This window comes from Cnephaeus nilssonii (genome assembly GCF_951640355.1).
Source record: "Cnephaeus nilssonii genome assembly, chromosome: 19".
In the NCBI taxonomy this organism is placed as follows: Eukaryota; Metazoa; Chordata; class Mammalia; order Chiroptera; family Vespertilionidae; genus Cnephaeus; species Cnephaeus nilssonii.
The window spans coordinates 10,382,249-10,406,731 of record NC_137090.1 but is presented as its reverse complement, the minus strand read 5'-3'; the positions used below and the strand labels follow the sequence as shown (position 1 = coordinate 10,406,731).

Sequence of the window (24,483 nt, the reverse complement as noted above, 5' to 3'; positions counted from 1 at the left end):
GCAGGAGCTGCCCTCTTGTGGTCAGTGCGCTCCCACAGGGGGAGTGCTGCTCAGCCAGAAGCCAGGCTCACGGCTGGCAAGCACAGCGGCATGGCGCGAGCCTCTCCTGCCTCTGCGACAGCGCTAAGGATGTCCAACTGCTGGCTTAGGCCCGCTTCCTATGGGCCCAAGCCGTCAGTTGGACATCCCCCGAGGGCTCCCGGACTGCAAGAGGGTGCAGGCTGGGCTGAGGGACCCCCCCCCACCCGAGTGCACGAATTTCGTGCACCAGGCCTCTAGTTGATTAATAAAATACACTTGTATTGATTAAAATAATAATAAAAGGTATTTCCCAAAACTTAAAAAGTGATATCACTTGCCCTCAAGGTTTGTGCACTTTACTTGTGTTAGTGATACCCCAATAGAAAAGGAAAAATAAATTTTAAAAACAAAGAGATACTCTTCTGTTCCAAAAGGGACCAAACACTGAACAGAATGTAGATAGTGAGACGTTTTGCTTGTTGATATTGTTGTTACCTACATGTGGTTACACACATGTTATTTTCATACATGAACAGGAGTCCTTGGTTAAGGTGGGATTGGGGTATGGAGAGGCCGAATCTTGTCACCCGTTGCCATTACACCCTTAGTGATCTTGGAGGTCTATATTACTCACAAAGAAAACTCTCCTTTTATGCAGTATGTTAAAAGATGTTTTACATTTTCCAGGTCTGCTCATCTAACCTGTAAATCATTCTTTATTATATGTTGTGTTATTTTTACTCCTTGGTGTGTGGAAAATTGCTCTTATACCTACTCACAGCCTGTACATCATGTAGTCCCATTCTTCTTTAGCAGAAGATATTGGAATCCAACTGGCCTTACAGTTTTTCTTAAAAAGAAGTAATGTTGGTATAAATGATCCTAGAATGCATCAGGACTATAAGTGGATGCCACGGTCTTACTACAACTTGTCATTTGGGAAAAAGAAAAGGAAGAGAAAAGAGAGCAAGATGAACCAATAGTAATAAAATCACTACATTTATGTGGGATTGTATATTTTTCAACCTATTTTCCTACTGTGAGACTTAAAGCATGATAGTGCTGGAAAGGAAATAACATTCTTTAACTACACCAGGTCAAAACTATATTTGGATGTGGAACATGTTGGTTCATTTTACGTGAGGCAAGGTCAAAATACCTAGGATCCAATGAAATCAAACAGGAGATGCAGGAAAATATTTAATATATTTATCTGACTAAACCCGAAGTAGTTGTATTAAATTCTGTAAGCATGAAATTCGTGCCCAAAAGTGGTATTTAAAAAAAAAATCACTGCAACAATACTACTGCAGTAAGTTTGAACCTTTGAATAGGGCTAACTCCCTCTTGAACAAATCATTGACCACGTTCAGTTTTGTCTATCAGTCCCACACCTAATGTGATTACTAGTATTACTACTACTTATAATAATTTATACTTTTGATTATAGATTTACTTTCCTGAAGTAAGAAAATAATAATTTATAGCACATGCCACAAATCCAAGTCATTCAGTATGCTTTGCCCTTGAGTAATGACCATAATTTATAAAGCATGCAGATTTGGAGACTGTACAGCTCAGTGGGTTAGAACAAGAGGTTAGTAATCAGACAAGGTAGGGTCAAAGCCTGGCTCTGCCACTTATGAGTCACTTATGTGACTCTGGGTAGGCTATTTAATCTCTGTGTCTCATTTTCTTTTTCTGCAGCTTTGAGATAATAATATATCACAGGATTATTTTGAGAATTAAATAAGATAGTACACGAAAAGTCTTGACCCAGAGCCTGTAGCCAGTAGGAGCTGCTTCATAGCAAAAAATAAAACACTAAGAATATAGCAGTCCAAGGAAAACAGAACCAGGTTATGATTGCCTGGTTGTTATATGATAAATGCATTCATTTTACAGTATATTCATCCACATACTAGCAAATACCTATGTTTACATGTTTTGAATTCTGTCAAATGCCATTATTACTGAAAATATGCTAACTCAGCAGGTTCCATTTTAGCAGCAGTTGAACAATAACGGTGGTAGATGGAATGTGTTAGTGCAAAGCCAGAATGATTGCTGACAGGCTGTAATTTGCTTTATGAAGTGTGTGTTGTCACATATACAATTATCTGGTTTATATTTGTTGCTGCCAGCCCTCCAGTTCGTTAATGTCCAGGAGTTATGCCTTTATGTGAAACCTAAGAAGGGTTAAAAAAATCTCAGCTTTTTTAAGGGGGTGGGGGAGAGCAGAAGGGTTTGCTCCCTTGGTGGCTACTTTTTTTTTTTTTTTTTTTCTGTTTTCTTTTTTTAAGAACTAGGATGATGCTATACACTGCAGCCCACCCTACTGGTCAAAAGGAAAAACTGCATTATAAAGAACCATTTTCTTGAAGGAGAGAGGGGGGGAAAAAGAACTTTTCAATTGGCTCCCACAGACATCTTCCTGAACAACCCACCACTGACAGATGTAGCTCATTTTGGAAATATTATTAAGCTATGCTGCCCTTTTGGTTATTGGATTCACAGGTGTTGTAGTGATTGTGCTGTAAGTGTCTACTCAATTTGGTTCCATTTCTGATCATTGAGATTGTGCTTCTCTCTGCAAATGGCATCCCTAACGCTTCTTAAGAGGTTTGTTATTCTTAGCATGATTCTATGATTAGTAAACAGTATTCTATGCTAAAAACTTAGTTTTAGGCTCAATGTATTTCTTGTCCATTCAAGATCTAGTTGGAGCAACTTATAAAAAGAATGATAAGTGGAAAGTTTCTTTTCCTGGCCCAACATTTGTTCTGTAGATTTAATGACATTCAGTACTATTACACTCACTGCTAGGGCTGGCGGGGGGTGGGGGGGGGAGCAGAAGAATATTTATACATTGAGTTATGGCTACATGTAGGAGGAAAAAAGAGGGATGGGCAGGAAGTCAGACTGTATAGAACAGAGAAGAATTTGAGACCTTCACTACACATGGATTAATCACAAGAACTAACCATGCAAATCCAAATGGGTATTTAGAAACCAGTGAAGCCTCTAAGATGTTCTGTGGGGGAACACCATATATTTTCTAATGCATGAGTGTGTGCAAAAGGGTATGTAATTTATAATGGAAGTGTTGACAGAACTTTAGCTTTGGTGTTGCAAATGTGCTCCATAATATATTTACATGTGAGCAACGTTTCACACATATGGACACATGTCTATCCAACATATTTTTTCAGTTGGTGTTATACCCAATAATTTAGGTAAATGGTTGCAATAAGGAATAATAAGCTGCAGTTTTGCTAATCTTACCATAGTTCAGCTTTGGGAACTGCATTACTATTAAATTGGTCAATGAAAATCTGGCAATATTAATGCTATCAAGCATGAAAACTAACTGGATTTGGATCAAGGACCTTTATTTATAGCATTTTACGTAGGACTGATTAGTTTAAAGGCAGAGCTGTATGTCTCCTGGGTTTTTAAATATTAAATAGAGTCAGAAGTCATGTGTTCCCTTCCAACAGCAACAATAAAAATCAAAAAATTGCAGAGAATTTTACATTAATTTCAATTTCCTTATATTACCCAAAGATGCTTGATGAAGTAATAGCAAACCCTATAAAGTTTTTAACCATACTGTATAAACAGTTGGTTGCAGATGTGAAAAAGCCTTAATAATACAGCTCACAGTTAATTAGAAGAGAAGTAAAAGATGATGACTTTATACTCACATGAAAAAAATCATTGAGCCTTTACATATTGAATAAGCAAACATGTTTACGTTTTATTTGTTATTTGTTATTCTCATGTCATTTTTTATGCTCATACTACTTTCTGTCTTTTTTCATTTCCTTCTCATTTCTTTGGTAAAATTGTCATTATGGCCTGTTTTTGTCCCTAAATAGTACCTGTAAGTTTAGGATCAGATGGGTTTGTTGTGAGTCAAAATAGTTACAAGGGGAACATCATCATGGTTCATTTTCCTCCCTGTTTTATTTGGAATTGAATTAGGAAATGAAAGGTTTTAGCAGTTTAATTCACTTCTCCATAAAGTTTATGGAGCAGCAACAGCTGGTTGAATCCATGGCAGAAAAATCCAACTTCTAGTGTCCAAGCTATTGTTTTAGAATTAAGGGGGGAGGGGGGAGAAACTCATTAACTGTTAATGAAAACACAGGGAATAAAAACAAATAGCACAGAAACCCTAGCAAATAATTACCTTACACCTAATACAAAGCTACTTTATCTTTCTGCTCCAATCCCTAAGAAATTCCCAACTTATCACTCTGTGGAGCATGAATGAAATTGAGTTTGACTCTCAGGAAAGAACAATAGAGAAATGTCCCCCTTATAGGCCCCTCAGCACAATACTCAGTGGAGAACCTGACATTGAATGTACTAAGGAGTGTATCTAGCGCCCAATTCTTATGACACTTAGGATGAAGGAGCAAATTATCGGCTAATAGCGGGTGAACCCTTGATATAGTTCCCCCAGATCTTGTTTAGAAATACAAAGAGAAGGGACCGGAGGTAGTGGATGTGATGAATGGAGATACTGTGTGTTAGAATATATATGTCTGTATAGAAATACATTGATTCTGAGTGAGTTGCAATGGGAAAGTGTGTCTCTAGTGGCAAGGGTTCTTGCTTGTGAGAAAGCCACTCTAAGCAGATGGAGTTTTGAGCCCTAATTGGAGAGCTGCTGGAGTGGAAATGTCTGTCACTATAGTTTGTGATCATTTATGTCTGATCCCACTGGACTATCGTAGTGGCCACTTGGAACTGCGGCTCTCAGAGCTATAGATGAATCCCGAGATCACTTGCGGTTATGTTTTAACAAAAAATGATGTTATAAGTGTAAACAAATCCAAAACGACCACAGTAATTGCTGGTTCTTCTATAAAACTTTTCACCCATGCATCTTGAGTAGTTGTAATCATTTTAATTACATGGGAGTGTCTATTTATATGGTGTTAAAGGCCTTTTTTGGTGTACGCCCAAGGGAGTTGGGCCACTTGATATAACACTAAAAACACTTACAGCAACATCTCCATCATCAGGAACTAATTATGCTTGGGTGTAAAAACATATTTTCAAATATTTCCCCCACTGCAACCATTTTTAATACTGACCTCAGCTCTGTATTTCTTGCGTTGTGTACCTTTGTTGTTACATGCTTTATGGAGGCATGGTCTTGTATTTGGCTGTTAAAAGCCTACCTTGGGAAACTATGTTCAGAAACCATAGGAATCATGTGGAAGTGATTTTTCCATCTGAAGTTGGTAAATCAGATGCCAAATCCAGGCAGGTATTTTGGGTAAGACTTTAAAGCTCTAGCCCTGACAGCATTGCTCAGTGGTTAAGCATATACCTATGAACCAGGAGGTCACAGTTCAATTCCTGTCGGGCACGTGCCCAGGTTATGGCAGCTCATTCCACAGTGTGGGGCGTGCAGGGGGTGGCCAGTCAGTGATTCTCTCTCATCGATGTTTCTATCTCTCTCCCCTTCTTCCTTCCTCTCTTAAAGCAATAAAAACACATATTTTTTAAAAAATGGAAGCTCTAAATGCAATTGGAGTAGATCCTGGAACAGAAAAAGGACATTAATGGGAAAACTGGGGAAATCCAAATAAAGTCTGTAGTTAACAATGATGCACCAGTGTTAAATTCTTGGCTTTGACAGATATACCCTAGTTACATACTTAGTTGACATTTGCGGAAACTGGATGAAGGGTATACCGGAATTCTCTTTACTATTTTTGAAATACTTATAATAAATCAAAATTATTCCAAAATAAAAAGTTCATTAAAAAGCAACAAAGCAACGCAAACCCCTACCTGATCTGCTTATTTAAAAAATAAAATAAAACCTGGGATGCTAGAATGTATAAGAGAGTAGATTTGTCAAATTTCTGAAGCAAGCAGAAAACTGTGTCTAGAATGTTAGTTGATAAATAATGTTCAAGTATATCCTACAAATGTTAAATGTTGCATGGCAACCCAAATGATTTATTTTTTTTAAAATTGAATTTGGTTTGGCTCAAAATTTTTAAATTGCTTTAACTTCACAGCTCACTTTCAGGATACCTGCCAGGCAGTCTATTTAGGTCGTGTTGATAATATAATTTCAGTGAATTCGCAGTGATGCAAAGTTTGCGTAGTTTAATCCTCAGTCCACTATTATTTTTTCTTTTAAAAATATATTTTATTGATTTTTTTACAGAGAGGAAGAGAGAGGGAGAGAGAGTCAGAAACATCAACGAGAGAGAAACATCGATCAGCTGCCTCCTGCACACTCCCTACTGGGGATGTGCCCGCAACCAAGGTATATGCCCTTGACCGGAATCGAACCTGGGACCCTTCAGTCCGCAGGCCGACGCTCTATCCACTGAGCCAAACCGGTTTCGGCCTCAGTCCACTATTTGAGATTGAGATTTTTTCTGGTTATGATGGAAGTTTCATAGTGATACTTTAAGCATAATCATAAGCTTTCTATCCTGATCAGTAACCTAATAAAGGAGAGCATTTCTTGTGGCTCTGGCCAGTGACTGTTATATGAAATGTTGTTTGTTTTTCTTTTTCATTTTACTTTTCTTCTCCACAATAAACTCCAGTTTATTTCTGCAGTACTGTATCTGCAGGTGTTCTGCTCAGTTATGAATATCTACCTTGATCATAGAAGAGTCTAGATATGATCATCTAATTTATGGAAGGAGAAGGCTACAGCCATCCTTTAAAAAAAAGAGAGAGAATAGTTTATTGATTTTTAGAGAGAAAGGAAGGGAGAGGGAGAGAGAAGCATCCATGAAAAAGCACAACATCAATAGGCTGCCTCCTGCACGCCCCCATACCAGGGATTGGGCCTGCAACCCGGGCATATGCCCTTGACAGGAAATTGAACCGGCAACTTCCAGGTGCACAAAGGATGCCTAACCAACTGGGCCATACCGGCCAGGCTGCTATTCTTTTGTTGTTGTTGTTGTTGTTGTATTTATTGGGGTGACATTGGATAATAAAACTATACAGGTTTCAAGTGTACAACTCAATAAAACATCATCTACATACTGTATCGTGTGCTCAGCCATTCTCTTTTTTATCATTTTATATCCTCCCTATCCTTCTAGTTTAATTGTAGGAAATAAACCTTTAAAGTGAAGCAATACAGATTCTATGTAGGTTGTTTGGTTTCACTGCTCCCTAGTTGAAATCCAGGGCCAAAACTCTACAGTGTTTACTGAGATTAGCATTGGTGATTTCCTTTGGAAATTAGTATTCGAAATAATATTAAATTCGGTTGAAAATCCCCTTTTCATGTTTGTGAAATGAACTGAGCAGCTGTTGGTGTCCTTTTATCAGCAGACTGTACCTCTGTTTAGGGGATTTTAAGGAAAGCCATTTGCAATGCAGAGCCTTTTCTTCCGGTTCCTGAATGAGCTAACATCTTCCGCCTGAACCTTTTAAAGTATCATAATAGCATGGCCACTTCTACAAAATATAATCCAATGTATGTTGAAAACACCCAAAAGAGATTAGCATTGTTTTAATTGCATAATTCAGTATTGTATATACATTACCTTTCATCAAAGCCATTTTGCAGAACAAATATTACCTTCTTAGGGCTTTTAGAATTCCTAAGAGGTTGGTTGCATAGGCTGTAAACTAGAATTATAAAGAGAGAACTTTCTTAAGATTGCAAAACAAGTAGTGATTGAAATTGGAATAGAATCCGGCAAAGGCCAGGTTCTCCATATTTTTACTTCTCTTATTTTTCAGAACAGGAAAGCATATTGTCCTTGCTCCATTATATTATGCATGGAAGGTTAACCCTTTGTGTAATTTAGTCTATTTCATTTGGCAATATAAAGAAAAAGAGGCATTCATGATTAAGGTCATAATTAATGGAGATATAGTATATATGGATACATATTTATATTGCTATATTTTCATTTTAAGTGTGGTGGAGAAGCTTTCCTCTGGTGACAAGAGGTCTCCCCAGTCTAAGCTAACAGCTACTAAGCTCTAGTTAGAGAGTAGTAGAATGGAAACCTTCCCATCCAGGTAAGTTGGTTTTTGAACTTATTTATCTGTTTCTCATATGTTAATGGTAGTAGCCATATCCATCGAGATATAGCTTTTGGTATATCTTTTTAGGTGAACACCAGAAGAAATATACAAAGACCTTTATAAAGATGCCCAAAGTATGACCTTACTTTTTTTTCTTTTTTGTCCCTCAGGGGGAGACCAAGCTGAAAATTTCCTTGGACAGGACAGCTCCGATGATAACCACAGTGGAATTCATGGCCCTTCTCTCACCTCAGATGCACCTTTTTTGCCAGATTATCAGGATGAGGGTGAGTGTCATTTTTCTGGATTTTGGCTCATCATACTTTGTTGCTTTTTATCCTGGTGTCTTTGCCCTTTGTCATTTGAGTCAAGCAGCCTTCGGTGTGGGTTCTCTGAATTGGTAATCACTAGTTTGCAAAGAACAACTATTTGTTTCATTGTGGTGCTGGGCCTCCTGGTAATTCAATACTTCTGAAGTTAATGTATTTAGGAAAACACTAATTCCATATTGAAGCAGGAAGACATCATTATTGATCTTTTTATAAGAACTGTAGCTCAAAAGCTAAGAGGGCATTTTAAGATTGCAGGGCCCAATTTACCATTCTTTCAGATTTTTTAGCTTCATAGAGTTGCATGAGAATTAGAGCTTTCATTTAATGGTTATTGGAATATTGATTTATTGTTGATTATTTGAAATTTTAAGCTTATCATATTATAATAAGATATCATTTTTACCAATTCTTTTCACATGCCCAACCATATTGGTGTTGTTCAAGGGGAAGCCACATGAAACATAATGCAAATCTTCCTGGAGCATCAATTTTACTTGGAGATTTAGGAATGGGAGTATTTAAATAATTCAACTGTTATGAATATTATTTTTATATTAAAACACATTGCTGTGTAATAGAGTCAGATGCAAAATGTAGATGAATTTTTAAGATACATGAATATAAAAATTTTGGCTTTGTGGCTGCCAGTTTCTGGCTCAGACTCAGATATCCCAAGGGTGGGGGTTCATTGTGCCTCTCTGGCATCTGGCCACTTGAACAGAAGGTTTGATCATCACTGATGCACACGGTTATCTTATCAACGTCTCTCCTGTGCCTTTACAGTGGAGGGAAAAGGTAGAGATGCTGCTAAACTGAATATTAAATTGGAAGCTTACTACTCACTTAGGAGTTGGGAGTAAAGTTGGTAAATTATTCCTTATTTCTCTTTATTAGTCCGCAATCTCTCCATTTATTTTTCTTCCAAATTTCCCTATGACTTTGGCATTTTCCAAGAGTTCTTAATCTCTATATTCCCTTCTACTTTCAATTTATCCATGAATTCTTACTTCATTTAGCTCGTTTGGTGATTCATATTTTCTCCTTTGCATTGACTTGATAACCTCCACTATGGATTCAATCACACAGAAACATTTTATTTTGTTTGAGCTTTGTAAACTAGCACAATTAGTAATATGCACGTTTTAGAAATTGGGCCTTGTAAGGGTCAGACCTGTATATTGGTTCAGGTATGACACTAAAAACATTGTTTGGATTGAGAGCTTAATAATTACATTAGTAGCTGATTAATAATTGAAGAAAATTAACAGTGCAAAACATTTTAAAAAAAAACACCTGTCATTTGTTTTTGATTAATCTAATGCTTGACAGAATTAGAACAATAGTACCTCATTAATCCATAAGTCTCTTATTTGGTATTTCCAATTTTCCCAAACACAGCTGAAAACACAATAAGTAAGCCTCTAAGTAGAAATAGATGTTCCTGAGTCCTGTGTTAACACTTATGTACCTTATATGTGAGAGAGCCCCTGAGGCCTTCACTGATTTCTCAGCCCACAGTGAGTGAAGCATCAAATTAGAAGAAGGGGTCCTGTCAAGGCATCAGTTGAGGTATAATCAAATAACATTGAGGTAAGAAACAGAAAAACAATAAAAAATTTATATAAAAAAACAAAATTTATAATTAAAACAAAATTTATATGGAAACTTTAAAAAAGCTGTCTGGGGACATATTGTATTACAGAGAGAAACAGCTCAAACTCTCTAATAGCTCAGTACCTTAATAAAGTGAAACTTTTAAGCTAGCATTTATTGAGCCTTGTATCTATGTTGTAAGCACTTTGAGTATATCATTATTTAATCCTCAGAACAGCCCTAAGAGGTAGATATTAGGATTTATCTTTATTTTACAGATAAGGAAGTTGGTACCAAGGGAAGTTAACTTGTTTAAGATCACACAGCTAGTAAGTAGTGCTTCTAGAATCTCTGTTCTTAACCACGCTATTATCCTTACTATTATCCTCATCTAACTTATCCAAAAAGATGGATTCATGTTCCCCAGACATTTTGGTTAAGACTATACAGATACACGTGGCATGTTTGGAAATATTTTCATTAAAAATAGTTGAAATTTAAAAAAATTTAGTGTTGCCAGACAACAGTGTGGTGGTTGCCAGAGGGAAGGGGGTGTTGGGGTGAGGAGGGGACCTAATATATGATGATGGAAGATGGTTTGACTTTGGGTTAGGGGCATACAGTACAATATACATATATGGTTTCATAGAAATGTACACTTGAAACCTGTATGATCCTATCAGCCAATGTCACCCAAATAAATTTAATAAAACTTAAAAAAAAATCATGTTGACATTTTTCTATTATCTGGAAAGCTCCAAAGAGGAGAATTCTGTTCTATAATGGTTCCCCATAACAGAGGAGTTAACTATGTTAGTAATATTAAATTCTTAATAGATTTTTATTTTTAATTCTGTGCATAAAAGTTAAAAGAATTCCCAAAGAGGCAGAGTCAATGGTAGAGGTAAGAATAGATTTGTTTATATGTGTTAAAAGTTTAATTGTAGGATGGTGAGATAATGTTTAACTATGAGTTTCTGTAAGGCATTGATTCTAGTACATGCCTGAGTACTTGATAAATAATGAACACAATACATGTTTGTTTCCTTCCCCTGGAAAAATAAAAGTGTATACATTTTCTGTGAAATTTAAGAGAAGGTTAGAAAGATGTTAAAGTTTTAAGTAAACATATCCTGCTTAACTAGATTTTACCATTATAGAGAACAGTAACGCTTGACACACTACTTATTCATTATTTTTACAAACACTTATTTAGAGATTATAAGGTAATAGCAAGTCAGTGTGCTAAGTTGTAAGTGAAATATGCAGCTAAAAAAATCAGACACAGTCCCTCTCCTCATGGCGCTTACCATCTCATTGGGAAAACACACTATTAATAAGTAGACTAGCTCTAGCCGGTTTGGCTCAGTGGATAGAGTGTTGGCCTGCAGACTGAAGGGTCCCAGGTTCGATTCCGGTCAAGGGCATGTACCTTGGTTGTGGGCACATCCCCAGTAGGGGTTGTCAGGCGGCAGCTGATCGATGTTTCTAACTCTCTATCCCTCTCCCTTCCTCTCTGTAAAAAATCAATAAAATATATTTTAAAAATAAATAAATAAGTAGACCAGCAAATATAAAGTCAGTGTCTTCAGTTGCTGGTGAGATAGTTAAGGGCATCCTTTTTAAAAAAATGATACTTTACCTTTCTTTGTAGTGCCATTATTTTAGGCTTTTGGAATCTTATCTTTATTAGATAATGAAAGGTCACTGTTAAAATATTTCATTTTTGTTGCCTTCCACCTCCAACTAGTGTCCTAAAGGTACAATTATAAAAGGACACATGGTCTGACCCATCCACCCATAGCTTCAGTAATGAGAAGCAATAACCATGGTGCGTGTCATGTTTGGGACATGCTTTTGTGAGAACTACAAAGAGATCAGGAAGAATATAGAAACCTGGCCAGGTGCACAGCAAAAAATGAAAACCAAGGTTACAGGCTAAACCATGCATAAAAATGAGAGCATGTTGCCACCTCCTCACAATTCCTCCTTCTTTTCCTTTGTAAATGCCCTCAAACAAGCGCATAGCCCCACCATTAGAAATGAAAACTTGCTAACAAGTAATAACATTTAGATTTCTAAACCTAGGGAGGCACAGTTTCTACCATATCGAAGGAAAAAATTTTAGTATGAAATGCGGAATATAATAACTTTACAAGAGTCAGCCAACTACGAAGCCCAGTGCTTTCATGGTCCAAAATATACAATGGATTTTAATGTGTCTGTAAACTTACTTTATTAGTATAATGAATAACCCCTATGTACATACATTTTTTAAAAGATGGATTGGGGAAAGAAATTATTCTATAAATAGGGTATAGTGACTCCTTCTGGAAGAAAAAGAAAAACATTTTATAAGAGATGAAACTTAAAATCCTATATAATAAAAGCCTAATATGCTAAGTGTCCGACTGTTCATTGGACCATTCGACTAGTCACTATGATGCGCACTGACCACCAGGGGATAGATGCTCTGACCGGTAGGTTAGCTTGCTGCTGGGGTCCAGCCGATCGGGACTGGGCCACACGGGCCAGACACACCAATGGGGTCCCTCAGTCTGGCCTGTGGGGATGGGGCCAAAACTGGCTCTCCGACATCTTCCGAGGGGTCCCGGATTGCGAAAGGGTGCAGGCCAGGCCGAGGGACCCCACCAGTGCACGAACCGGTGCACTGGGCCTCTAGTATATAATAATATATTATTTATTATGTACTATGTATTATTACATTCTAATTAAGGTAAAGGGAATGAATGGATATGGGACAGATATATCTGAAAAGAAGTGGGAAAGAATGTTTTTAGAGTTTATTTTTACATCAGGAAGTTGAAGGTTTAGGGAAGGTTGTTATTCTCTAGCAAAATGAAACATAGATTTGGAAACATAAAGACCTATAACCATCTTTGAAGAAGAGTAATAATGACTAAGTGAAGAACCTGGTATTGATCAATTTATTATATGCTACTTGATTTAAAAGAAATTTCAGACCTGTTATAGCACCAATTGTGGCCATTTTCAACTCCATGCCTTTTCTGAAAGGTACATTAAAAAGCATATAGAATATTTGAAAATAAAGAGAATAGTTTTTTTTACAGCTTTATCCCCCCCCCCCCTCTTTTCCCCACACTTCCCTCCTTTCATTTGATTCTGAAATAGAAGTTGGTTTTGGATTTAATATTATTAATAACAGTAGACTAGCTCTTGTTGATTGTTGTGTGTTTTATTTCTATAATAATAATAGGAAGAAGATATTTTAATATCTTTCCTAATGGGAGGAAGAATATATTTTAAACAAAACTATTTTAATATTGTGAAATAAAAATGAAGGTTTAAGTGGTTGATTAGATTTTTGTAGCTGAAATTCAAGTATGTTTTGAATTTCATGCTACCAAAGTTGGAATCATGAAATCTGGGAGTTGGAATGAGCGTCATCTAGCAACAAGAACCATGTATTGAGCACTTACTATGCAGTACAAAATGCTTTTTATGGATTATCTTATTTAATTCTCAAACGATCTGAGAGTTAGTCCCATTTTACAGGTAAAGAAATTGAGGTTTAAAGAAGTTCAGTGACTTGGTAAAAAGGATGACGCCTAATCCAGAGGGCCTAGGGTAGGGATTGAATTTCAATAAATCCCACTGCTTTAAGAAGAACTCTGATTAGCTGGGTATTTGTCCTCTGAAACACCCATTCTTATGGGCTTTACATCTCATTCCCCTTATTGCTTTTATGCCATTGAATATAATGTTCATTTAAAAAATAAATATAATCAAAGCTAAAAATTATCCTCTAAATACTACTTTAACTGTATCCTACAAAACTTGATATACACTACTTTCATTATAATCGTAATTCCATACTAGCTATTTTGTTATTTCTTTTATGATATCCTTTTTAAAAAAAATTTTTAAGTATATTTTTATTGATTTCAGAGTGTAAGGGAGAGGGAGAGAGAGACAGAAACATCAATGATGAGAGAGAATCATTGATCAGCTGCCTCCTGCATGCCCCATGTTGGGGATCAAGCCCACAACCTGGGCATATGCCCTGACCAGGAATCGAACTGTGACATCCTGGTTCATAGGTTGATGCTCAACCACTGAGCCACGCCAGCTGGGCTATGATATCCTTTTTAACCTACATGCTACCTAGAAGCATTTTTGCATGTGTGTGTATTTTTCCTGGTTTTTGTTTTGTTTTAGTTTCTAGGGATTTTTAAACCTGCTTTTTAATATTGACTTCTAATTTTATTACATTATAGTCTAAGAACATAGTTTATATTACTTATATTCTTTGCGTTTTATTTGAGACATCTTTTGTGGCCTACTAATGATCAGTTTATGCTTATGGGCTGTGTGTACTCCCAAAGTATTTATTGAATACACTCTTATTATTTTTAGACTTGTAAATATTATTCTTCAGGTCTTTTATATCTTAGCTTTTCTTTTATCTGCTGAAAGGATTGAGTTAAAATCTCCAATTACAGTGGTAGATTTATCAATTTTTCCATGTTTTGTTTTACATTTTCAAGGTCGTGTTATTAGATACTCATAAAGAGCTCTAATTGTTTTTTTAAGGTTTCCTCTTACTGAGCTGGAATCCTATACCTAGAGTTTCCACTTATTAAGCAGGTTTTGCTATCCAAGTCTACTCATAGCACCCCCTGATAGACTTGATACTCAAGGAGTATAAGAGATGTTTGTTTACAAGCCAGTTTGAGACACCCGTTGCTGTGAGTCATATACAAGGCGTGCTTTTAGTGTATAGATTACATTGCTTCACAGAGTAAATAAACTGCGTTTCTTACAGTGTTTACTGAGGTATATGAATTAATGATGCAGTGGTGAGTGGTGAGTGACCTCACTGATCAGGTAAAACTCAGGCCGAATCCTGCTGACAACTTTGGAGAAGCATGCGTGTATTTTAGGGCTGCTTCATTTGGAACGTTAAAGGTACCTATTGCAGGCTCCACCACTGGTTCCCCAGTACGTGAAAAGAGTTAATGGCCTAAAAGCAGCAAGCGATTTGCTTCCTTCTCACTGATAGAGCCAAGTGCATTACTTTCTCTGTGTGTGTGTATGCGTGTTTTAATGACATAAATTATGAGAACATACTTAAAGTTTTTAGTCCCTTTTTGTTCTATGCTACGAAGATAATGAAAGTGACTCAAGATAGTCTCTGTCCATATATACATATATAAATAAACATATGTGCATACATACATACATCCAATAAGCATTTATCTCATTTTCTATTTATCCTTTAGACAGTTGCTTTCATCTTTGTTGCTCACAGGTATATTTTTCTTTAATAAAAGCGCATGATTCCCGTCAACCCTAATGGAATTTATGTGTGTGGAGAGTGCACATTGTGAAAAAAAACACACAAAACTTGTTCCCATGTCTGTGCTTTGGGGGCCAAAGAACAAATTCTGCTATAAAACACACACTTTCATGAGCGTGGTGAATTTCTGAACAAGTGTCTGTTGGCTTCAGGTGAGTCCACCAGATTTCAGATCATTGTTAGAAATTAAGGACTCAGTGTTGAGTTAACTGTGATAAGGGTAAGTAACCTGTCACTCAGGATTGCAGTGGCCTCCTTCATGAAGATAAATGTCTTATTAGATCGAAGACATCATGTCGTTTATATAATCTGTTATAAATCACAGATGAAGATGACAAACTGGGTTTCAAAGTTAACAGTAATTTATATAACTTAAACAAATGATTACCATGGATTATACATGTTTTGTGAAGAATAAAAAAACAATAACAATTATCTGTCTGTGACCTACCCATTTTTCATTCTTCAGCCCAGCATGTTGGGCTGTTGGTTCATGTTTAAACTCTAACCTTCCATCCAGTGCCCAGTAAAACACTCTCACGTATGTTGATGGCTGGATAGCTTCCATAATGCTTCTTTCACTAAGACAAATTCTTTGCAAATTTAACGCAAGTTTGTACATATATTCATGGTCTTTCAGAGCTGTAAGAGACTTGGTAATCACCTAATCTGATCTCTGTTTTACCAAAGAGGAAACTAAATTTTATTTTATTTTTCCTTTTTATTGAATTTATAGGAGTGACACTGGTTAACAAAATTATACAGGTTATTCAGGTGCACAATTCTACAACACATCATTTGTACACTGTATTGTGTGTTTACCACCACAAGTCAAGTATCCATCACTATTTATCCCCCCTATACCTCTTCTCCCTCCCCATTCCACCCCCCCCCCCCCAGCAGTCAACACACTGTTGTCCATGTCCATGAGTTTTTCGAGAAAACAAAATTTTATTTTTTTCTCACAAGAAGTTAGGGGCCAGGCAAAAGAGAAAACTAAATTTTAGAGGCTAAGTGCCTAGGTCCTATGGCAGGCGATGTTTGTTTCCTCACCTGCATGATCTCAGCACGCTTTTCAGTGCAGACCCAAACAGTTTTGCAGGAGGCCTAATCGTGGCTCTGAATCTATTTCTTGAAAGTTTTTGTCAAGTTCTTCAAACGTGTGTGTCTCTTTGGCCTGTGTATATTCTTAGCCTCTTCCCAGAATAATTTGGGAACAGTACATTTTATAAACAATTTCAAAGGGCTCCATAAATGCTAACAATTATAATTACAAATAACATAAAATTAGCCCCTGAATCGATTTGACATAGGACTAATAGTTACCTTTTTTGTCTGCTATAGATTTTAATACACTGCCAATGAAGTGTTTGTTACTGAATAACTTTATTGAATGCCCTTAGTTAATCATGAGTTTAGAGGCTGTTTCAAGGATACAAAGAGAAATAAAGTATGACTCCTTTCCTCAGTGAGTAAATAATCTAGTGAGTTAATAATCTTAGTGTGAAGATTAGACACTTCCACAACAAAGTACCTGGTACATAATCAAGTGCTGATTATTAGAGACAGAGTTCTCAGAAACACACACACACACACACACACACACTTGGTTGGACTTGTAGTAGTTTGGAAGAAAGTCAAGATAATATTTGACCTGTGCTATGGCCAAAGTGTTTTTAGAAGTCTTCCAGAGTAGGCGTATGAGCAAAAAGTCCATTCTTTGAAAGGTCAAACGTTTAGTGAGCTTCCACTATAATTAGCAGTGAAATAACAGTGGCTGTTTTCAAGTGCCAACAGTTGGTTTTTAAGTGAGTGACTTGGCCGATGAGATTAAGCTTTTTCATACTGCCTCAAGTATTCTCTCTGTTTCTCCCCCAAATTCTAAACTAGTCAACAAGTTTAATGGTAATATGAACGTTCTAGTATATGATTATTGGAAGTGTTAGTGTGGTCAGTACAGTGGTGGTGAAATGATATGCAGTGTTTTGGTTGCTAATGTAACCTATTTATCTGATTGGTATATAAATAAGTCAGAGGTAGGGTGAGGTTATACTAGTATATCTTGGTTTATTAGAAGATCTTATATACTGTGTTCTTAGAATCTATAAATGCATTATAATTAAAGATGGCACCTGCCTAATAGATGAACACCAAATTACCTAAGGGTTAGCCGCCTTACCTGTGGCAATCATGTCTAAAGTTCTGGATTCCTCGTGATAATTTTAACCACCAGGCCATCCTTCCTCAAGCTTCAAATCTGTTGACCATTTTTACCTCAAAGTTCAATATTCACTTAAACATGAAATAATTTTGTTTAAGAATTTTCAGGCCAGCCCTTGCACAGAAAGGTTGCCGGTTCAGATTCCAGGTCAGGGCACATGCCCGGGTTGTGGGCTCAACACCCTAGGGACATGCAGGAAGCAGCAGATCTATGTTTTGCTCTCACATCAATGTTTCTCTCTCTCTCTTCTCCCTTTCTCTATCTCTAAATATCAATAAAAATATTTTAAAAGAATTTTCAGGCCAAATATATAGATACGTATACTTAATTTATATAAATATATATTTACACTTAATATATATATTGCTTTCAACTCTTCATGCTTTGGTGATCTTTTTTTTTCCCCACTAGCCATAAATTCTTTCTGCCCTGTCATAAAACTCTGATTTTTCAAAAAGAAGGTAAATATTAATAATACTGTTTAAAATAATGCTGAAGCACTACTAATCTAGAATATTATGGCCTACTAGGGAGATATTGTTGAATTCACAAACCGTATTACACTTATGGTCTAGACTGCCTTTCTGACTTTGAATGACAGCCTGTTTATCCTGGGTCCTAAGTAGCTTAAACCCAAATACATAGTCTAGTGGGAAAGAAAGATTATACAGAGTGGTTTCTCTGGCTTGTAAAATTGCAATTTATAAGGGAATTGTTCCTTGATGGAAAGTTTTCACTATAGGAGCCTTATCCAATTTGCAGATTCTGTTAGGATATAGCTTATATGGTTTAATATATTTTAATAGAATGCTACAAAAGATAAACATAATTGTCATGGTTAACTTTATAATTATGTTATTTCATAATAATACTCCAGATTTTGTTTTAATCAACAAAACATAGGGTTAACTGGGTTCATGAGCTCTCCTCTCTATAAATGATCATTATCATCATTGAAAGACATTTATGAATGCCTAAGAACATAGTTGGGCCTAGAGATTGTCACAGCTTAGGGAAAAAAAATCACTTGAGTTATCTAATCTAGTCCTTCTAATGAATTCCCATCATTCTTACTAATATCTCATTTAATTAATTATCAAATATAGCGATTGTGCTTTGTATCCTTCCTTTGCAGGACATCTTTCCCGCCCAACTATTATTACTAATTTATTCTTCATGTCTAATCTAAACTTTTCCTTCCTTAGTTTCAGGCCATTGCTCTTTTCTATGCCATCTTCTGAGACTGAATAATTCCCCTAATTCATTTATATTGTTACCTTTAGAAGGTATTTAAAGACTGTGAACATTTATCCCCAGAGTCTTTCACTTTTTCAAACTACATAAATTTCAGTTCCCTTAATCCTTACCTCACTCTGCCCCTGTCATACCGTCCAATCCTTGGGTATTTTATAACACTCCTTGATATTTTCCATTCCAAGAGAGAGCTGCCTTTTGGGAGGGAAATGCAAAAACATAAAATCTCATATAATAAACCACTAGAAGATGCCTCAGTGTTTATTTGATGTTGGCATTGGTGATCATCTGGTGGGCATGCCAGTGTAGTGCTTGCTTTGGCATATGTTGGGATATATGTGTGTTTTAAAGCCTTAATGTATTATGGCCTGTTGTAATTGAATGTCTATAAAGTAGCAGTTAAGAGGGTTTTATAGACCTTAGAAGAGATCAGAATTCTCTAGCCCCCTCTTGTGGTAAAAGTAAATACTACTCTTGGGCTTTTCTAGATTTTTAGTTGAAGAGGAAGGTTAAGATATACAAGTTCTCAACATGTGACCATAGGAAGTGAATCCAAGAATTTAAAAATTATATGTATATATTTCCAAGTGTATACACCCTCAGATATGAGAAGTTTCTGTTCTTTTATATTATTAATGCTCTAAAACCGAAAAGATATCACCTTCTTACAACCATCATTTCAGTATATTCTTATTACACAAACCAAGAGGACAAATAAAATAAAACCATAATTTTGAGGTTTTTCTATTCCTAAATAGGTAAATAAGAGACACTTGGATATTAATATTAAACCAAAATTACAGGTACTTTTTTCTTTGCCATTATAAATGGATATTTTAGCATTTCTGACAGATGTAAACAGATATTCTATAACTCCAATAACATACTAATTTTACCAGTTTTATGATTTATTATTGTAGAATTCCTTCTGTGGTGAATGCATTTCAGATATTCATAATCGTTTAGTAAGTAGCAAATAGCTGAAGGGAAGACTAAACTGACATGCAAATAAGTTAGTGCTTATGGGAAATATTGCTTATGGGAAAATTTTCTACAGGTAGCACACAATTATGTTTGCTTTTCTAGGAGACCACTAAAAGTAACACTTCTGTGTTGGAATAGTTGGTCTGTAGAAAAGAACCAGTGAAAAGTTGCTATTAATATGCCTCACATGACAATTCAGGAAGAGATTAAAATTAGACATTTTCCCTAAGTAGTTATTTTTTTAAAGCTACTAAGAAAAACTTAAATAATGGATATGTAGATTGCCTTTATGCTCAAGTCACATTCTAATGAAAATATGAGGTCCTATTTGGCAATTCTGAGAACTCCAGAAATAAATTTGAGATCATGCTTTTTATTTTTACAGTTTAAATTCAATATTATTTTGTATTAGTTTCAGTTGTACAGCATAGTGGTTATTCAATCATATACTTTACAAAATGTTCCTCCCAATATTTCCAGTACCCACCTGGCACCATACATAGTTATTACGTTTTTCCAAAAGGGAATATTGAAAATTATACTGATTGAGGAATTGCAAGTGAAGAATGGCATAGACATAGCAGAACAAAATGAAAAGGGGTTGGGCACAGGTGAAATGAGTGAGAATATTGTAATGATTTAAATATTAAATACAAAACTGCTAATTTTGACTGATTCTCTTTTTCTCTCCCGCTTGAAGAGGTGATAATTGTTATTTTTTAAATGGGGAAATGAATTCCATTTATGTGCTTTTCCCTTAAGATGTGTGAATAAAACTTTAATCTCAGCCATTTATTATTTTTTAGTATTGATATTCCTCTGAACATATGAAGACAAAAATTAAATCTAAAGGTGAAACCTCTTAGTAACAAAGCATTTATGGATCTTTGTAGGAATAGCCTCATTTTTATACTTTTTAAAAAAGCAATAATTTGACATAATGTTTTCAAGATTTATCTGTAATCAGTTTAGGTGGTCTTACACACCCTGATTTTCCTGATCTATGTCAGGTTTCTCAGGAAAATACTGGATCTGATTTTTCTTTCATGTAAAGGCTGCACTTTTCATGAGACAGACTAAATTGTGGACTTTCATAAAAACTTGGAACATTCTCAAATGAGTAAAGAGCAGAAAATGGCCCTTAGTTATTATACCTGTGTTATTTGTATTTCAGTCGGTTAGATCAGCCAAAAAACTACAACTGCTGTTGGATACACTATTCTTTGACTATTGATTTTAAACTAGGTATATGTATTTGCACGAAACTCTCTGAAATAGAGCTTTCTTACTTAGAGATATGTCTTTATGTGGCTATTGTAAAAAGATTCATTTTAGAATAATTTATTAACCCAAATTTATTAATCAGTTTAAGCGTTTGTATTCTTTATTTTAGCATTAACATTAGGGAAATTATAATAACCAATTTCTTGGATGATTATAGTTAATAACAGTAAAATATAGAAAGTGTTTGTAAAGGTTGGCTTTTGTAGCTATAAGGAGTTATCAGATGGTCTTGTCGGGGTGTCCTGGGCTGTTGTCCAAGTACAGGATAGAAGAGGTTTTTCTGGGAAACTACATTCTTATTAAATGTCTTATTGTAAATACTACCTTCTTTAGCATATCACTGAATCTGGAAGTAAGGCGGATTACTTCTTTCTTCCTTGCTTTCTCACTCTGTATGTGTAAATGCCTTCAGCTATAAAGCAAGCATCTTTCTGAATTTTCCTAAGGAACAGCAGAACAATTCAGGGAGCTCTTCGCGTGGAATCTTTTGCATGTTTGCTTTTTTCAAAAAGAACACATTTCTTTTAATACGATAGTGTTGTTTTTTAAGTGTTTCCCCTTAATTTGGAATTCATTAAAATTCCCTTTTCATTTAAGATGAGACACATTAAAAAGGAGCCAAACAGGAAAAACTTTTTACTGCTTTATTGACTTGTTCAGAGCCTGCTTTTCTAAAAAGCAGCTACTCACTGCTTTTATATTTGTTCCATGGATAAATTATCAAATTGTACTATAATCTAATTCTAAACATATTAACTTTTTTAAAGGTGTGTTTCATTTAGTGTTAAGAGACAAAACAGATAGCTTGTCTTACCAGAAGAAAGACATTTTTCAGCTATAATAAAGTTTAAGCTTTATCTAATTGAGGGAGGAAAATATACACATGAATGACTTTGCGTATTTGGTCCGAAAATTAGAACAAATGTTGGAAAAGCTGATATTAGTTCCAGTTCAGTTAGGAAAGCTAGATTATTCCATTAAATAGATCGAGCAAAAATACATGGGAACTAACTTGTGGAGGTACATACATTTATAAACCTTTCGGATGTTTACTTTTTGTATCTGATTGTGTCCTTCCTTCAGCATTTTTGTTGTTTCTTATATTCCTTTTGTTTGTTTGTTTTAAGAATTTTGTTAAGGAGAAATCACTGAAATTGCACAAGTGATGATTTGGTAAATTCTAAAAGTTGAGTTAGTAATTAGGGCACATTTTACAGCTCATTTATGATTGTTACAGTGTGATATACTATGTATAGCAGTTATGACTGTTGCAGTATGAATCACTGTACAGAACTTGCCAAGACCCTTGTCTAGCACTGTAGAAGCCAGACCTAGGTAGAAAGTTTCACAACGCTAAGTTTACTTTTCCTATACAGAGTAGGCAAAAATTGAGTTCTGACTTAGTTATAATGTTCTTTAAACACTTACCCAAGTTATCACTCACAGTAATTCAAACATACTCTGTTTTTCAGTCCAAGTGATATAAGAGCATGCTGGGTATGATTTTCAATACATGGCAAAGGTGTAAAATTAAGAAAAGATTTCTATGAAATTTTTCGCACACTCTGCTAAATGAATTATTGAAATTCCAATAAAGAAAAATTTTAAAAACCTAAAAAGCCGTATGGGTTTTATTTTCCCCTCAATCCTTTCAGCTCTCATAAATGTCTCCATGAAAGCTGTATCTGCAGGGTTAGAAAAGAATATATCCTTTAATATTTACCCGATCGGGAAGATTTTTTAAATGAGGCATCTCAATGTGAGGTATTGACTAAAGTGGGCTGGCAGGTTTACTGGCCTGGCAGATACAGCTGGTTTGCAGTAAATCCATGTGGCAAAAGACCCCTGAGAAGTTTTTGATTAAGGAACTTTTACTATCCTTTTAAAATGAAATATGCTGGTCATTTTTTAAATGATAAAAGCAGATATTTTATGTTGTTGTCTGAGTCAGATTCTGAAATATATTTTAATGAGTTTGTTGTAGAAAAGTTCCTGGATTTCTAAGATGCTAACTTAAATTATCAGTCCGTAGTCCAGCACACCCAGAAAACATGTAAAAAGAAATGATAAAAATAAGCCTATTCAGCAAAAATAAGAATAAAGTTTTATCTCTAAAGCCAGAAAACCTGCATTCAGAGAAGAATTAATATTGTTTTTTTATAAATGTTATCAGTTATTTAAAGCTGTCATACTATAATAAACTTATGAATAGTATAATTAAAGAAAAAACATTTTTAAATTAACAAATATAATCTTAAAATATTTGTAGTTTTTAAAAAAACAAAAGTTATGCCTTATAGATTACTTTTCTACTTAGAGTTAGAAAAAGAAATGATTAATTTAAAGCAAGGTGAAGAGACTCGAAATGCTAAACAATTTTATTAGGAATATGAATTTAGAGATAATGTTTTGGATAGAATTTCACAATTAAAGTTTATATAATTTATTGAGAATAAAATTTTGAAGAGAGTGCCTGTCCTTCAAAAAGCCACATTGCCCAATGAGTATATTATCTCTTTCCTTAGATGTTTTATTGACTAGTCCTTCTTGACTTTTGCATAAAAGCTAGCATTTAACCCAACTGGATTTTTAGAAGTCTTATATGATTGAATATTTTAAAACTTTTTTGATTTAATGAAGTAAGAGCAGAGAGAGAGAGAGAGAGAGAGAGAGAGAGAGAGAGAGAGAGAGATCTCAAATTGATTTCTGGTTGCTGTTGAAGAAGAGCTATGTATCTATATTCCCTCCCAAATTAAACTTTTTTTTTTTTTAATCCTCAACACCGCAGTAACAAACACTGCTCCTTCACTCACTGGGACCCTATGTTCAACTCCACAATTTCAGGAGAAGCAGCTAAAACAATCGGCCTCATTCTTCACCTAGATAATGCTTTCTCTGCAGCTAATAGCTCCTTGTTCATCAAGGAAACGAATGTGCTCAGAGGTGACATGCTCTTCACCCACTGCTCTTTGTTCTAGGGTCCCTCAGACTGATTGTATCAGCCTCAGCCCTGACAAATATCCCCCCAAACTTTAACACTATGTTAAATTGAGTTATGAGGTTTTAAGGTTACACTCCTCTGGCTAAAGGTTGATTGTCTCTGAGAGATAAAGGAATCGTGCTTCACGAGAACAGAATCCTTGCCATGGGATAATCCTGGTTATTGAACTCATAGCTCTCTATCTGGTTACTTGGTCACCTCTCTCTCTCTCTCTCTCTCTCTCTCTCTCTCTCTCTCTCTCTCTCTGCCCTAAATTGGTGAATCACCACTCTCCACTTCCTCCCCCAAGGGTATTTTAGAAAGACCCACAACATTCTAACAGTTGAAGGAACAAGACAACTCAAACAAATAGAACAACTCCTTGAAGTGTCACTTAGGGTGTACCAACTACTAGATGCAAGAGAGTCTCAGT

The 24,483-nt window shown here is 35.6% G+C and overlaps 1 protein-coding gene across 2 annotated transcripts in view; it reads left to right on the top strand.

Annotated features, from left to right (window-relative positions):
• SKAP1 (src kinase associated phosphoprotein 1) overlaps nucleotides 1–24,483 on the top strand; it is a 317,213-nt gene that overhangs the window by 107,864 nt on the left and 184,866 nt on the right. For both annotated transcript variants that reach the window (XM_079799085.1, XM_079799086.1), the window contains one exon: nucleotides 8,232–8,348. In XM_079799085.1, coding sequence (XP_079655211.1) covers nucleotides 8,232–8,348 — 117 coding nt within the window. The remainder of the gene's footprint in view (nucleotides 1–8,231; nucleotides 8,349–24,483) is intronic.